Source organism: Trichomycterus rosablanca, chromosome 15 (genome assembly GCF_030014385.1).
Source record: "Trichomycterus rosablanca isolate fTriRos1 chromosome 15, fTriRos1.hap1, whole genome shotgun sequence".
Classification (NCBI taxonomy): domain Eukaryota; kingdom Metazoa; phylum Chordata; class Actinopteri; order Siluriformes; family Trichomycteridae; genus Trichomycterus; species Trichomycterus rosablanca.
In genome coordinates this window covers 15,896,370-15,914,426 of record NC_086002.1, presented here as the reverse complement: position 1 = coordinate 15,914,426, position 18,057 = coordinate 15,896,370, and the positions used below count along the sequence as shown (strand labels likewise).

Sequence of the window (18,057 nt, the reverse complement as noted above, 5' to 3'; positions counted from 1 at the left end):
CCGTTAACCCCCCATCACCTGTTCTGAGAATGGACCAACCACACTGTCGCCATGCAACATTACATGCAGATGTAGAAAAATGACTCATGATGGCAATGGATTTTTGACTAATGATGTGACCTAACATTATCATGGGTGCAAAACATAAAAGCAGACACAAACCCTTTGAGAAACGAGAGCCTAAAGTCATAACAGCACTGTTGTTAGCCATCAGGGCAGCATGGTCACAGAGCATAAGCTAGCTTATTGCTGAAGCTAACGTTTTAGACTTTATATGGCAATGTACACGTGCAGTGACATTAGCTATTATAAATATTAACATCGCTATTAAAACCACAGGTAATTATTTAGAAAATGAAGGATTAACATTTCACTGTAATTGCTTTTAGCATTCAACAATAATGATAATAAAATATTGCTGGACAGCAACTGAATAAAATCCAAATGCCAATAGATAGAGGCTATAGAGGCTATTCATTTCGTTAGTTATCACCAACCATTAACTATTATAGTATACAGAAGAAGTCACTGTGAAACAAATCAAACATATATATATATATGGACCACAGGACCACTACAGAGTAGGTATTATTTGGGTGGTGGGTCATTCTCAGCACTGCAGTGACACATGGTAGTGGTGTGTTAGTGTGTGTTGTGCTGGTATTAGTGGATGAGACACAGCAATGCTTATGGAGTTTTCAAACATCTCACTGTCACTGCTGGACTGAGAATAGTCCACCAACCAAAAATATATCCAGTCATCAGCGCCCCGTGGACAGTGTCCTATGACCACTCATTAAGGTCTAGAAGATGACCAACTCAAACAGCAGCAATAGATGAGCCATTGTCTCTGACTTCTACAAGGTGGACCAACTAGGTCGGAGTGTTTAACAGAGTGGACGGTGATTGGACACGGTATTCAAAAACTACAGCAGCGCTGCTGTGTCTGATCCACTCATAACAGCACAACACACACTAACACACCACCACCATGTCAGTGTCACTGCAGTGCTGAGAATGATCCACCACCTAAATAATACCTACTCTGTAGTGGTCCTGTATGTGGAGAAACAGATGGACGACAGTCAGTAATTGTAAAGCTACAAAGTGCTTCTATATGGTAAGTGGAGCTGATAAAATGGACAGTGAGTGTAGAAACAAGGAGGTGGTTTTAATGTTATGGTTGATCGTGTGTGTGTGTGTGTGTGTGTGTGTGTGTCTCCTCGTGCATAGAATGAGTGATTACACCTTGCACTGATTGCTAAGCTAAATTAGGTTATCCTATACTAAAAAAATATTTTCTTGTAAACATGGCAAACAAAACCTTTTCGGAAAGGAGCATTGGCAATTCCCAGAATATGGGAGTAGCCGAAAGAAAAACTTGTGGAGTATTACTGCTGCCAAGGTAATCTTTCATAAGCACATAGATTTCTTAGTAATAGGCTAGCTTGGATTGTACTTGTAAACTGTGATTTATTTTCTTCTGTATACACACAACATGCTTACAATTTAAGCAGCTATTATTGGGTAAGTGTTGTTGGGCAATAAGGAAGTATGCGCGCTAAGCAAAAGTTACTATGACCACCGACTCAGTAATGCTGGTTGTTACAGTAGAAACAAGACAGAACTGGCAGGAATTTAAACATAAAGATAATTCACGTTGTAAATACTCTTTAATTATGCTTTATTTTTTCCATTGCAAAATGCAATACCATTTTCCTGAATTTCCTGTTGTAGATAAATTTGAAAGGTCCATACCTCCATCTATTTCTTATCAGTAAGGCTCTAACTAATTTACAGCCGTTAAAATTGCATCACGGCCCGTGGAAGGAGCCGCTTCCCATGTAATATGCAGTTTGCCGTAAAATTTAAGGTTTGTGTTTAGTGATTTAACATTTTTATTCTCGTAGCATATAAAATATGAGGCACAATATGCAAAATGAAGTGGTCCTAGCAATCCATTAGACAAAATGTCCAAGATATTGAAGTTTAAAGCAGCTAAAAACACAACTCAGACATATGAGATACATATGAGAATTAATTAATTACATTAACTTATCTATTAAGGTAGGCTGTGCTGTGTATTGTAGCTTTCATTTATTCTATAATTCAATGTATGTGTGTTATTTAATGACTGTAGTGTAATTTAGCTTTTTCTTTAAAAATCCGTGAAATCTGTGATGCCCTATCTATCAGTAATGTACGGTGGCCGAGAAGTGCAAAACAAATTTACATTTCAGAAAACAAAATTACAAAAAAACAAAAACAAATTTACAACGAAAGCAAAAACAAATTTACAAGTGCTTGGGTACCCAGTGTTTGTAAATTTGTTTTGGCATATGTAAAAGTGTTTCAGCACTTGTAAATTTGTTTTGGCATATGTAAAAGTGTTTCAGCACTTGTAAATTTGTTTTCGGCATATGTAATTTTGTTTTCTAAAATGTTAATTTGTTTTGCACTTCTCGGCCGCACATTTCTGACGGAAAAGGTAGGTACAATAAACCGGAAGTGCGTGTTGCTTACCAGCTGTCAATCAAACTGTTTGTCAGCGGTAAAGTGAACGGAGTTTGTGATGGTGACGATAAACGAGGTTTTGTCTCGTTTGTGGAAATCATTTTATCCAGTTGATCCGCTATTGTTTTTCTTGTGGAAAGTTATTAGATTGTTTGTGCAGACGGTTAGACGTGGCGTGTGCATCTCTATTTACCGTCCGCTCTTCTAAACATCTAAGGAATTCCCACAAGAACAACAAAAGCGAAATAATGAAAATAATTAACACAAAATGGACAAAACATTGTTTATTAGGGACGGAACATCTGATACCGAGGCTTTAAAGCTTGTTTCACTTTTGTAACACTGGACTCAGTGTATCGGAGCTTATATTAAAGCAGCAGAATGTGCGGGACTGATGAAGCTTTGGTGCTGTGTTTTATCTCACTCACTATATAAGAGAGGGGGGGGGGGGGCACCTTACACAGTCATGAGAACAAAGGTTTTATTTATGGTGTTTAACATTTATTATTTTTATTCTTTATAATAACAAGTCAGAACCATATTTTAGGCAAAACAACGCACTCTGCCCACTGCGCTACTCATACAGCGGTGTATTAAACAGGTTATGCTGCTATAACCAGCGCACACACACCGTTACTAAGAATAAAAGTGAATACTACTTAATATAATTTCCAGTCTCCCATTGATAAAAATACGGAACAAAGCGTCCTGTATCAGTTCAATACTGAACACGGCGTTTAGTCTCCAAATAAAGAAGGATTCTGTATGTTACAGGACGGTGGGTAACCCTGGTTTGATTGTCTCTTATATAGTGAGTGAGATAAAACACAGCGCCAAAGCTTCATCAGTCCCGCACATTCTGCTGCTTTAATATAAGCTCCGATACACTGAGTCCAGTGTTACAAAAGTGAAACAAGCTTTAAAGCCTCGGTATCAGATGTTCCGTCCCTAATAAACAATGTTTTGTCCATTTTGTGTTAATTATTTTCATTATTTCGCTTTTGTTGTTCTTGTGGGAATTCCTTAGATGTTTAGAAGAGCGGACGGTAAATAGAGATGCACACGCCACGTCTAACCGTCTGCACAAACAATCTAATAACTTTCCACAAGAAAAACAATAGCGGATCAACTGGATAAAATGATTTCCACAAACGAGACAAAACCTTGTTTATCGTCACCATCACAAACTCCGTTCACTTTACTGCTGACAAACAGTTTGATTGACAGCTGGTAAGCAACACGCACTTCCGGTTTATTGTACCTACCTTTTCCGTCAGAAATGTGCGGCCGAGAAGTGCAAAACAAATTAACATTTTAGAAAACAAAATTACATATGCCGAAAACAAATTTACAAGTGCTGAAACACTTTTACATATGCCAAAACAAATTTACAAACACTGGGTACCCAAACACTTGTAAATTAGTTTTTGCTTTCATTGTAAATGTTGTTTTTGTTTTTTTGTAATTTTGTTTTCTGAAATGTAAATTTGTTTTGCACTTCTCGGCCACCGTAGTAATGGGTTTCAATAGAGGAGAAACTGTTGATTTAATATATAAGATTTAATATATAAAGTCCATCCATTCAAACATCTAGCCAACCATCCATTCATCTATCTAGTCAGCCAGCCAGCCATCCTGCCATCTAGCCATTCATCTATCCAGCCAACTAGCCATTCATCCAGCCATCCATACATTCATACAGCCATCTATCCATCCAGCCAGTCATTTAGCCAGCCATTTCAAGTTTATGTCAGTAATTGGTTTGTGTAAAGGAGAAACATGATTTTATTTAATAAATCAGGATAAAATAATATCCTATACTAAAAAAATATGGAAAATGTCTACTGATCCTGTGTGAGTTGGTAAGCATACTTTAAACCACATACCCACATACTATATACTGTAATCTATACAACAACAGTGTTGTACAACACCAAAGTACTACACTATGCAGCATGGTAGTATGCCGTTTGAGAGGCAACCCATGTTACAGTAAGCACAATTTATCAGGTAACATTTATTACAATAAAACAATGATCCACTTTTTAATATAAGCTGTATATGTTATATAGTTACTCAAATTTATTGATTTGTTCAGTGTTGATAAATATTCACAAAGATAGAAAACTTGCAATTAAGAGGCTAACTAAATGATACTCCGGGTCTATGTACATTAACCTAAGTATGGTAGCTACTAGACATTTTTTAATTCACTAAGTTAGACTACAATATGGCTTGTTGAGGTTAAAAGTGTTAGTAAAGCATCAACAGTTTAGGTCACCATCACAAACTTTTTACAGACATTGTCAAAGTGAAGTGTCTTTGGAAATTAGATAAAAACCACACAATCATAAAAAATAATAAACAAAACTTTTATTGTAATTACATTTAGCAACAATTGATAACTGAGATTTAATGGGTTACCCATTAAGTGGGTCAAAGAATTTCGACCTCCAAAGTAGTAAATAATACTTACTGTGGAACATTTAATTGGAATATGACTGTTATGTTTTTGTAAACGAAGTAAACCCCGACTGAATGTTGCAACTGTCGCCATGCAAAAGAACATTTTTGGATGATCTTGCTTTAAGATCCTTACTGATTCCACGGGACTCAGAGAAACAACGTGAAACAACGATGCTTGTTAGTAATCGACTGCTTGATGTGTAACATTAAATAGATAACTTATTGTGTTGAGCCTTGTGTCAGGTTAACCTACTTACTGTACAGAACTATCAAGGTCATGATTCTAGCTATTCTATAAGGTTTCAAAACACAAGTTCACTCTTGTTATAGATTTCACACAATTGTGTTTTTCAATGACAAACACCCTTAGCTATATGGGTACAATTAATATAATGTTCATTCAGTCACTCATTCACTCACTTAGTCACTCACTCTATCACTGACTCACAACACTCACACCTAGGGGCAAGTAAGAGTATTTAATCTAACTATTAGTATGGTTTTAAAATGTTGAAGAAAACCAAAGTACCCATCACTCACCCACTTGTTCACTTACACCTAGGGGCAATTAAGAGAATTTAATCTTCCTTGCAGAATGTTTTCAAAAGGTAAAAGTAACATCCAAGAGTATCCATCCCACAGACACAGAAAAAACATACCAAATTCCATACAGGTCACAAAATCTTAATGCTTTTGGCCCAATCAGCACAGATTAAATCAGAACAAAAAAGTTTAAAACTGCTAAAGAGCATTGAGTCACCGTTTTAAGTCACATCTATATAGCTCATTATTAATAGCACCTTCTCATGACCCCCCCTAAAGTCAACAGTATTGTTCAGACCAGCAGCGTCATGGTGCTTTTTATGCAGACTAAGAACTGTTTTATTTGTACTGAAACCAAATGGAGCCATAGAAGAATGTTTTGTAGGTGGAAAACCTCTGTATTTGTTTCTATTCAGAAGATACTGTGTGTAAACACACACCAGGCTACTTACCAATTGTTGACCTGTAGAATGGTGAGACCTGTATCCTGTGCTAACTGCTTCTTCTGCTCCTCAGACGGGTATGGGTGCTAACACAAACAATACACAGAAAGAAGACAATATTTAGCTCTTCGGGAGCTAGAGGTGAAGATTGAATACAAACTATCCATCAAAAGGCAATGATGTTAAAATCTAATGATTTCACATTTCTGATGATTATCAAACCTTTTCATTTACTCTATATTAGCAGTAGTATTATCCTGAAATATAATATTTTCACTTGATTTCATTTTCATGTTTTACCACCTCGTTATCCAGGTGAGACTTGCGGCGGGACTGGTTTCCCTGGAATCACTGTGCGCAGTGCAGTGACCCCCCTCCAACCCAGACAAAATCTATCATGTCACTGTGTAGACGCCTGGTCGGCTGATAGCACCGCTGGGAAATCAAACTCTGGATCCCAATGGCATTGGGCTAGCATGATTTTACCACTGCACCACCCAAGCCCTCTTAAAATATAACATCATGAAGAAAACACTTGCACCATGGGGTCATTTTTTCCACTGAATAGATGACCATCCAATTATGGATCACCCACTTTAGTAAACAGCTGCCACAGACTTTGTTAGTTAAAGGCTTTTTTGGCTTCCTTTAAACATAAATCTGACCACATGTAGGACATTTGGATAGTGTTCCATATTTTTTTCCAATCCTTAGTGTCTATGGTTTAGTGGGTAGAGCACCTTGCTAGCTTTAGCAATGTTTTGCAAATTATAGATTAGAAACTTTTGTTTTTGTCAACAATGTAACAATGTAACGTCACAAAGATTAACAAAACATTAACATGCAAAATTCTAAAGCTAAGAAGATTGTTACCATCTACATTTTATAAGCTTAATGCAACATGGGGTCCTTATTTAATAAACTAATATTAGAAAATAAAAATTTCATATGGTACCCAGATTCCAGACACTAAATACAACATTGTCTATGTACTGTTTCACAGATTCCACTGCAAAGATAAAAGATAAATGTTTCCACTGCAAAGATAAAGGATAAATGTTTTAAGCATAGGTTTTCAAATGTTGCAAGTGTTTTTGTTAACACTTCTTTTTCTTTAATGACGGCTAGCTGTTTTAAATCTGTGTTACAAACCGTACCTTAACAAATGACAAAACAGCAGCAGGACAACAGGAGAGTGTTGTGTTAATTGTGCTCATTTAAATGTTTTTATGTTCTGCTTGTTGTGTCAGGCCACAAAGTAATTACAAATTACAATACCGCAATCAACACTAACAAAACCCTTTAACCCTCGCCGTAATGCCAGAGGAAATCTGACCGGAAATAAATAAAAGCCAAACGTGTGATTGCACTACTGACCCTGGATCAGCTACCAAAGTTCAGCTAAAGCTGAAAACACATGGAGGTCGGTGTTAAATCTGACTCCAGGTCACTGGTGTTAACAATTCGGCTCAGTGCAGAGTTTGGGCACTGAACACCTGTCGCTGCGGTTCTGGTAGCAAATGGGAAGCAAGCTTTAGTGCTTTATAGCTGAATGAGCTGACTGCTCCCTGGGTGTTAAGGAAGTGCATGTGTGTTGGGGGTGTGGAGGTGATTATCCTGTTTTCTAGGGTAGTAAAACTGTTAGTGCCCTAATTATCAGTAATTCTGGGGGAATTAAAGTTGAATCACCTTTAAAACACACCATGTGTGAGAGCAGGCGTTTTCAAACACTCAAGAAACATTATCTTAAAGAATGTTGCCTCAATGGAAATTCAAACTACAGTGAAACCGCTAATATTCGGTAATAGAACAATATCATATTGTTTACTCATTAATTAATTAATCCTTAATATTTGCTTTATCCTGGACAAGCAGGGCACAGAGCCTACCCTGAAAACACTGGATGACAGATATAGATCTAGACAGATATGATATAGACCCGAAGAGAAGAAAGGACATTGTGAAGAAACAATATCCAAATGATCGCCTTGACGACACTTATAATAATAGACAGATATGAAACTAAAACGGGGTATCATACATTTACCCATTCACTCACTCACACCTAATTTATTAGTAGCACAGTCACCCACTGGCATGTTTTGGAAGGTGCAAACCTTGTAGCATTGTGGCCCAACATGACTTCAATACTGTTATATTATAAACCTTTTCACAATACACAGAAAGAAGACAATATTTAGCTCTTCAGGAGCTAGAGGTGAAGATTGAATACAAACTATCCATCAAAATGCAATGATGTTTAAATCTAATGATTTCAAATTTCTGATGATTATCAAACCTTTTCAATTACTCTATATTAGCACTAGTATTATCTTGAAATATAATATTTTCACTTGATTTCATTTTCATGTTTTACCACCTCGTTATCCAGGTGAGACTGGTTTCCCTGGAATTGCTGTGCGCAGTGCAGTGACCCCCCTCCAGCCCAGACAAAACCTATCATGTCACTGTGTAGACGCCCGGTCGGCTGATAGCACCACTGGGGAATCAAACTCTGGATCCCAGTGGTATTGGGCTAGCGTGATTCTACCACTGCACCACCCAAGCCCTCTTAAAATATAATGTCATGAAGAAAACACTTGCACCATGGGGTCATTTTTCCACTGAATAGATGACCATCCAATTATGGATCACCCACTTTAGTAAACAGCTGCCACAGACTTTGTTAGTTAAAGGCTTTTTTGGCTTCCTTCAAACATAAATCTGACCACATGTAGAAAATTTGGATAGTGTTCCATATATTGTTACTGTTATATTATAAACTTTTTGAAACTATCATCAGTACTTCCAGAACGCTAACACTAACACAAGACAATGTTACCTACAGTAACAAAAATAATTTAAAAAAATCTTATTTGTTTTCTCTTTTACAAATTTTCATCTATTTTTAATTAAATATAACACAAAGACAAGATATTTAATGTTGCAACTGATTACTGCTGCAGCTTGTTCCAAAGATAAAAAAAAAAATCTGTAATCATTTGGGAACTGAGGACACCACTTGTTGCAGTTGTTGTAAAAATTGAGGTAAAACTAAATTTGTCTCCTTTCTCGTGTATGGATGGAGGGAATTTAGCATATTTTTCTAACTGCATTGATCTGCACAATGACGGTACATGAGCCACAGTGTAAAAAGCCCTAATCCGCCCAGATTAATAGATGCTATTTGATTTGAAAGCTTTGGTCAATAGGTGGGAAATGACTTTAACCAAACTAGGAGAAATAACACCCACAGAATCAGAGACTGTGTAACTAGCAATGACTCACAGATTAAATTGGAAGAGTGGGCTTGTAAAATGCTTGCTAACATGTTCTTCAAGGAATCCCAATGTTTAATACAACAGTTTGTAACCAGTATAAAATTCAGTATAATTAAGGCTGGCAGGGTGAAGTGAACCCCAAATAACTTAATGTTGGCAGCATGGTGCACTACCTAGGGTGTTTAAGCCATTATGTTGTATCTTACTTAGTGCCCAAATGTTAAGGGATTCAGCGTACTATGTATGAGTTTTGGCATTAAGACTCAGAATTCAAATATATGTGTATGGGCTGGTCCTTTGTGGATGACTACTATGCAAATATGGCTTCTGAGAGAACAAACTTAATTGCTATAAATACTTTTTTATTCTTTTTATTTAGTACAATAGTATTTTAACTTCCCCGTTTATTTTTTTTATTTCATTCCTTCTATGTTTAACACGCTGTTGGTTTGGTCTTCAATTTACTTTTTGATCCCATTATTTCTACTTCTGCCCTAAAAAAAAACAATAAACAGAAATGACAGTGTGTAAAACTCAGTAAGGGCACGTTTTAGCTTTTCTGATAATCCTCTGTGCCTCTGTTTCTCCTCACTCCCCCAGTCTCCTGTCTTCAAAGCACAAAAACCCCACTGGTCATGATGAATCACTTGTCCTCTTTTTCATTCTGTCCTTCATTTTTCTTTCTCCTTTACCCCCTCTTTTTTCTCTCTCTCTCTCTCTGCGTGGGCAGTGACGGAAATTCCCCACGGCTTTTCGCTGGGTCCTGGGTAACCCCCCCCCCCCCCCCCCCCCCCCACGATGAGGCTGTCAGCTCCATAATGGATGATGTTTTGATAACAGTGAGTTCGACCCTGGACAGTTGGGGGGAGTAGGGAGAAACGGGGGAAGGTGGATGGAAGGAGAATGAGCACACCAAGGGATCTGTACACACAACTCTACCAACAGTGGCCCCCCATTTACAAAAAAATGCCCCCTCCTAATCTCACACTGTTTTTCTCCCATTTACCTTAGTGACACTAATAGAGTCTTGCTCATTGCTTCCAAATGTGTGAGCACTTCAAAGAACAAATACCGCAAACTGAAACAGTGAAAAAAGAATGCTGTGCTAAAACTAAAGAAAAATAAAAGCCGTAATTACGCTAAATGTCTAAAAAGACGAAGTAGGATGACCTGCAAGTCTCTGATCCATGGTGCAATGCTAAGTGAGAATGTGTGTAATGTGTAACGCCCCGACCTGTTAATTAGACTGGCGCCTGCAATGCTGACAGCCACTCTGTAGATGAAATGAACAATAAATTTGCAAACATCAATATGAATGGGAAATGTACACAAAGAGAGTTTAGCAAAGGCCAAATGAAAAATGGGTTGGGGTGGATTATTATGAATTACATTTTGCTTTTCATCAAATGAGCAAAGAACGAGCAGAACGGGTTTAATGGTGTGTACTTTTAGTGCTGGTAACGTAACACGGAAGAATGAGTAGATTCTTTGGTATCTGTGACCCCTCCTTAATGGACTTTGGGCAATTTTAACAGGGTTTGTTCATCAGTAATAAAGCCGGTCAACAACTTTGCATCATTATTTTCTTTAAAGTTAATTTAATAATGTCTGTTAAATTAACTGAATCTTGTGAAATCTTTCTACCCATATTACTAATAAATAAAAAGAAACAAATCAATTAATTAATACATGTTATACATTTTGATGTGCAAAGTTGACATTATCAGCTAGTTAACCTATCAGCTACTAAGTAGCTCACATGTAACTAGCTAGTAAGTAGCTCACAGGTGAAGTAGCTCCTAAAATACTCTGGATTGCTAATTGCTAATTAGGTTACTAGATTCAAATCATTACTTACTCTGTTTAATTTAGTAGCCTAACATCGTCTAACATTTACTAAGACACAATTATCAGTATTTTACACAGGTAACATTTGTACCTTGCTGTTAACATTAGCTGGCTGGCTAATAAATGACATTTAGATTTGTCATAGTCATATGCAGGATTTACATTTACAGCATTTAGCAGACGCTTATATTCAAAACAGCTTATAAGATCAGGTGAATACATTTCTAGCAGTTGAGTGTAAAAAGTCTTGCTTAAGGGCCCAACAATGGTAATCTTGCTGTAGTGGAGTTTAAAATGCCCGTCTGGTTTTTAACCAACCTAAACACTGCCACATCACACACTGCTGCGTTTTCTTCACTGGCTTCCTGTAGCTGCACGCATTCAGTTTAAAACACTGATGCTCGCCTACAAAGCCAAAAATGGACCAGCCCCAAGTTACCTTTGAGGTCTAATCAAATCCCACTCTGTATCACGCAACCTCTGAGCCACTAGTCTCGCCCGACTTGATCCTCCACCCAGGACTTGAGGAAGACAAGCATCAAGGCTCTTCTCTGTACTTGCACCCAAGTGGTGGAATGAACTTCCTCTGTCTGTCCGAACATCTGAGTCTCTTGCTGTCTTCAAAGGACGATTAAAAACCCACCTCTTTACTAAGCACTTAAGCTGACTTGTACTTACTTACTCACTTACTTACTAACGCTCTTATTCTCATTCATTTCTTGCAAAAAAAAAAACTTAAACTAGAGTAAGGTAATGTTTACCATGGAAGCACTTCTGTAAGTCGCTCTGGATAAGAGCGTCTGCTAAATGCCAAAAATGTAAATGTAAACAACCTTTTGATTACTGGTCCAGTACCCTATCCGTTGAGCTACCACTCTCCTGTAGCATCAGCATGGATTTCAGCATCAGTGCTGAATTAATACAACACAATCAGCCGAGTATTTAAGAGAAGTCACACGTCATTAAACAACCACCTTAAACCTTCACTAAATTAGCTACCTATGCTATCTGGCTAGAGTTAGAGTATCTAGTTCAGGTGTTTCAGCCACACATACTGGATTTCTAACAGGTGTAAAAACTCAAATATTGAATGAACTGTTGCAAGTGAACAGATTAGATCAGTGCATGCATTTTATAAGTGGGAAATGCGGCACTGTTTCTGTTTACTGTTGCTAATGCAGGATTAGCACACTCGGCTGCACATCTGCTAACAGGAGGGCGAGGGCAAATTACACGCTAATTACCCAACACATATTACAGCCTGTGTGTGCATAGTGCATGCTTGAAGGTAAAAGTGAAGGCGGATAGGGGAACTGACAGAAAGTACAAAGCCTTCACGTAAACTGTTCTGTTTTAAATAATGTACTGATTTAACAAAAGTTCAATCAATCAGTTTGTAACATTTTGCTTTTGGTGACTACTTTCCAGTAAGTTGGAGTTTTAGTGTCTAAATGTAAAAAGAAAAGAAAAATAATTATTAACACTGCATTTTTTTCCTTTTAATTCATTTTTACTTTTTATCATCAAGTTATCCTGGTCAGGGTTGTGCTGGGTGCAGCTTCATTAAAATCACTGGGCGGAATGCAGTAACACAAACCGGACAGGATGACAATTCATTGCGGTTTTCTTGCCCTCCCCCCGCCTCCGAGACATAGCCAATCATGTCTGTATGTAGGTGCTAGACTGGCTGATAGCACCACTGGGGATTCCAACCCTTGATTCGTAATTTACCGTTATGCCACACAAGTTTACACTTTAAATAAGATACAAAAAAATTCAATACATGGCTAACTGTAAAACACTAAAAATGTTGTACTTCAGAGAAATATGGTCTTTTTTATATCTATAAAACATCCTGTACATATTGTTTTTAGGTATACTTTATTTCAGTTAAAAATTTGTTGTACTTTTGTGAATAAATAAAGGTTAAAATATCTTGCATCTAGCTACCAAAAGTATTTTTAGCTGCTTATGTGATTGTTTCTTTAACTGTGGTGACTGCTTTAAACATTTTTGTTTTTGATCCTGAGTATGTTCGCTATATCATTGTAAACTGATAGCACTCATGTATTTTTGCTTGCTGCTGTATAAAACTGGATTGCTTCCCAGTTGTCTAACATTTTCCTGTGTTTAATTTTCGACAGTCCGTCTGCCTCAGTGATGTGTGTCCTTGGCTACGCTTCAGTAAAGGATTAACGTTGTATGTTTTGTGGGTGGTTTGGACTTTACATTTTTTCCACTTACCCCAAAAGAATTTTTTAAGGTATGACATTTTTAGTGACTGACATCTGCTTCTTTGGATTTGCCCTGGGGCTATGGCTAATGTAGCTCGAAGGTAATAGACACATTTTACCCAAAATCTTTTTAAAAAGACACATGTTCATATACTTTTCAAGCTATTTAGATTGCTTAGATAAGTCGCGCTACACTAGTTGACAATGCTGGAAATTTGAGATCTGAGACTAATGTGCTATTATTATGTAATTAGAAATTTTGCCATGACTTTTTAGCCACGAGAATTTCACTTATTACTAACTGTTGAGACATTTGTGAAGTTATTATGTTTTGTTCATTTGTAAATGCATTTCAACTGAAATAAATGTAAGGAAACAAATCATGTTTAGCGACCAAATCCTATTGAAATAAATCTTCACTCAGAGACAAAAACCTAGTGTTACTAAATTTTATGTTATCTCTCAACATATATATTCAATTTTACTTGATGTACTGCTCTCTCATGTTAAAAGCACCAATACTGCACTGTAATTATTTAATGATTTACTTTTAAGTGTATCCTAAAGTAATCTTAAAACAAAAAATGTACAATCTTCAGCCTATAAAATCAAGGAAAAACTCAAGGAATTATTTTTGCCTGGCAAAGCTAGTGTAAAGTGAAGCAGAAGTACTTTAAAGCTCCCTCACACAATGCATTAATTCTTATTGTGTGGCCTTTATATAAAAACAATACTAACAAATATGAAACATTTGGGCATGATTATTGCTGTAAAGGCAACCGGCTTTGGTTAATGGATAAATCTGTTGGCAATCATGTGTATCTTGTTCTGCTAACTGAAACATAGTAGTGGAAGTATGATTGCATGTTTTCTGCTTCATTTTTACTGAAGATCTGAAAATCAAATTTAATTTACTCCCATCTTAACCTTACCCTCACCTAAAAACATATATAGTCTATAAGCATAGCTGTATCTTATAATAAGCTTTTTATATCTATAAGTATCTATAAGCACAGCCACTTACAGATATAAAATTTCATTATGATAACACTGGACAACAATTTTTTGCCAAAGTTCTGTTACCTTGAATTTTTTTGGTGATTGTGACAGACCCATTTGATCTGAACACAAATGTAGTTTCTGATTGTCTGTATCACATAGAAATTTTGAGAAACATGAGATTAACTTTACTGATTATAACACATTTAAATCTTATACGTGTCATTAGTTCAACTGAGCTAAAAGTGTTTTGCTGCTGATTTTGCTGGTTTTGCTGCTGATCTGGTGCATCTCGTATTAGTGTCCAGCAATAGTCAGCCAGCACTGACGGATTCCAATGGCCTTGGTAACATTTTTCCATTGTGGCAATGTCTTGGTGAAAGCATTCGCCATGCTCATCACTTACTGCACCAAGATTAGGGAAGAAATGCAGGAAATGAATTTTCAGTGAAGTTGCACTTCATCACTTTGTAAGCTTGAAGAAGGTTGTCACCCAGCTTGATGAAGTTTGGCGCTCGATAGTTGCAAAAAAAGAATTTTTCAACAACATCCTGGAATGATTTCCAAGTGATTTTCTCAGGTCTCACCACCAGCTCTTTGAACTGATCATTCATGATGTGTCGCATTTGTGGACCAACAGAAATGCCTTCACTAATCATGGTATCAGTTATTCTTGCGAACTCTTCTTGCTTTTTATTTGTTCGTTGCCTTTATAAAATCTTTCATCAGCCCGAGTTTTAAGTGAAGTGAATATCTTTTTTTTTTGGGTCCACAAGTGGTTTATGTGCAATATGCAATATGCCCTGGGGTCAAATTCTGATTAATTGGCCAGTTATTTTTAGTGTAATATGATTCTTCTTATGACTGTCCCAATTGCAAATGAAGCAGCAATACTTGGTATATTTGAGCTGCAATCCAAGAAGCAGTGCCACTCTAAATCTCCAGCTGTTTCAGTTGTTGTTGCTGTACTTGATGTGTTTCAACAACAGTTCCATGTTCTGGTATGTTTCCTTCATGTGTAAAGCATACCAACAGGTACTGAAGGATAGACATTGTCACTGTATAACAAGACAGCCTTGAGGCATGAATCAATAAAATGGTACGTGATAGGAAAAATTTTAGGTGATTTTTGTTATCAGCAGCTCAAAATACCTAAGACACACCCAAAAGTGTTCAAGAAACAAAATCTCTGTTGACCAGTGTAATCTGTACCATAACATGCATTTTGGTTGTTCAGGTGGCTCAGCCATCTATTACACTAGCCCAGCTTAGCTGAGATCCGAATCTTCGCTGGTGCTTTTGGCCAGCCAGGCAAATATACAGACATCATTGGCTATGTTTGAAAGGGGGGTGACCAAAGCCATGCAATAGACTGGTATTCCTGCTTTGTGCCCAGTGTTTTCCTGTGGAACCAGGCCTATCACGACCCTGACCAGGATAAAGCAGTTGATGATAATTAAATAAAATGAAAAAATGAACATACATTTTTTTTAATCCTTCAATGCATTCAGCAAACTTTTGCAACACATATCCATTTTCAAACTGTTTTGAATATTGAAACTTGAAAATTCCGGCTCCAAAAGCTCTACTCAACCTTGGCAACCTTAAAGGTATGAACTACAGGTAAATTTAATCATCTGAGGGAGTCGCGCTAAATGGACCTATGCAGCTGCATACTGTATCACAAGTGTCTATTTGAATAATCTTTCCTATCTAGTTTCTTTTGCACATATTAAGTCAATAACTAAGACCACATTTTATCATTTGTAAAATATTGAATGCCTCTGCCCTCTGCTTAGCAATTATGAATCCAAAATTTTGGTTAGTGCTTTTATTTTCACCTGCCTGGACTATTGCAACTCTTTTTTTCATGCTCTTCCTTAATTTTTTCTAAGCGTTCTCCTCACATCACCCCCATCCTTCTTTAGCTTCACTGGTTACGAGTATCCTCCCACATCAAGTACAAACTTATCTTTCCTTCTTTCTTGGCTCTCCATGCTCTCACCCCTATATACCTTAGTGAACTCCTTCATCCCTACTGTCAGTCTTCTTCCCTTAGATCTTTTGGCACTGGACTTCTGGGTGCTTCACGTATAAGACTCGTGCCTTTCAGTTCTGCTGTTCCCAAACTTTGGCAATCTCTTGTGACTGAGGTGCACTCTTCTTTCTTTAATGCTCAAAAACTATTCTCTTTACTGCTCACTATTCTTCTACCTTCAAGTTTTGTTGTTTTCATCTCATACATTGTTGTTTTGCCTCCTACTGTAAAGCATCATTGAGTATGTTAAAAGTGCTACATAAATTAAACTGTATTATTATTATTCAGGATGCTGCAATTGTATTCAAACCAAATCATTAAGTAAGGATTAAAGATATCGTCTGGAAATGCGTTTTTGTATCAGATGTTGGGTGAGAAAGAATTATCTGTCCCATTATGCAGAGCAATAAAATCACTCAAGAACCACTGGAAAAAAATCCTTACTGTTAGATGCTGGAACAACCATGCTCGCATGATGTTGGTTGCCACTTTAGGAAAAATCCCTCGTTTTTTGTTGTTTCTTCTATCTTTGTCTGTCTCATCATCATCTCCTGTGCTTGGTGAAGCAGCACTGTGATCCAGGAGGTCACCTGTTCAATTCATCCCATGAATAAATGACTACAGATTCCTACAACTGCACACAACTAAATTATTAACAGCTTATTACTTCATAATAAACATTTATCAACACTCACTACACAAGTTCCTGTCCTACACACTAAAATGTTCCCTTTATGTGATTATAAAAGTGTTTGTTTTCAAACCTAAAAATGTTCCCTAGCTTTACTGATTATTAAAAATTATTAAAAAGGTTATGTTGTTGAGTCCTACAAAGGGGTCTCTGGGCTCCCAAAATGGTTCCTGCATTGGATATGTGCCTTCTCTTCAACTAAGGAAGTAAGTTATTATGACGGAGAAAGCCAAACAGCTGTGAGGATACAACGTTATACACACACACACACACACACACACACACACACACACACAGAGAGAGAGAGAGAGACAGAGAGAGAAAGACATGGATGTGCATGTTTATGCTTGTGTGTGGCAGGGGGTTGGGGGGAGTGCTCTGTTTTTTATTGGCCATGGTTTGGTGCATGGACGAGTCTCTTCAGATATACCATGCACCATTTCCTGAGTATTCGACACACACACACACACATACACACACACACACACAAACATATACACACACTCAGACTTTTATTACAGCTATATTTAAAAACCAAGGTTCCTGTATATGTGTAGTAGTAGTAGTCATAGTAATAGTAGTAATAGTAGTAGTGGTAATAGTAGTAGTAATAGTAGTAGTAGCGGTAGTAGTAGTAATAGTGGTAGTAGTAGTAGTAGTAATAGTGGTAGTAGTAGTGGTAGTCATATTAATAGTAGTAGTAGTAATAGTAGTAATAGGAGAGGTAGTAGTAGGAGTAATAGTAGTAGTAGTAGTAGCAATGGTAGTAGTAGTAATAGTGGTAGTAGTAGTAGTAGTAGTTGTTGTAATAGTAGTAATAGGAGAGGTAGTAGTAGGAGTAATAATAGTAGTAGTTGTAATAGTAGTAATAGGAGAGGTAGGAGTAATAGTAGTAGTAGTAGTATTAATAGTAGTAATAGTAGTAGTAGACCCCTAGGGTGGTGCTAAAGTGTAAACCTATGCAAGAGATGACAAAACCTCAGCATCTGTCTCGCGTGTG

At 37.1% G+C, this 18,057-nt stretch overlaps 1 protein-coding gene across 1 annotated transcript in view; it reads right to left on the bottom strand.

Moving 5' to 3' along the window:
• The window catches only part of meis1a (Meis homeobox 1 a), a 40,497-nt gene that overhangs the window by 11,735 nt on the left and 10,705 nt on the right, over positions 1–18,057 (bottom strand). Inside the window, exons 7-9 of the mRNA XM_063010871.1 lie at positions 17,198–17,255; positions 16,811–16,956; positions 5,976–6,052 (exon numbers count right to left, since the gene is read on the bottom strand). Coding sequence (XP_062866941.1) covers positions 5,976–6,052; positions 16,811–16,956; positions 17,198–17,255 — 281 coding nt within the window. The remainder of the gene's footprint in view (positions 1–5,975; positions 6,053–16,810; positions 16,957–17,197; positions 17,256–18,057) is intronic.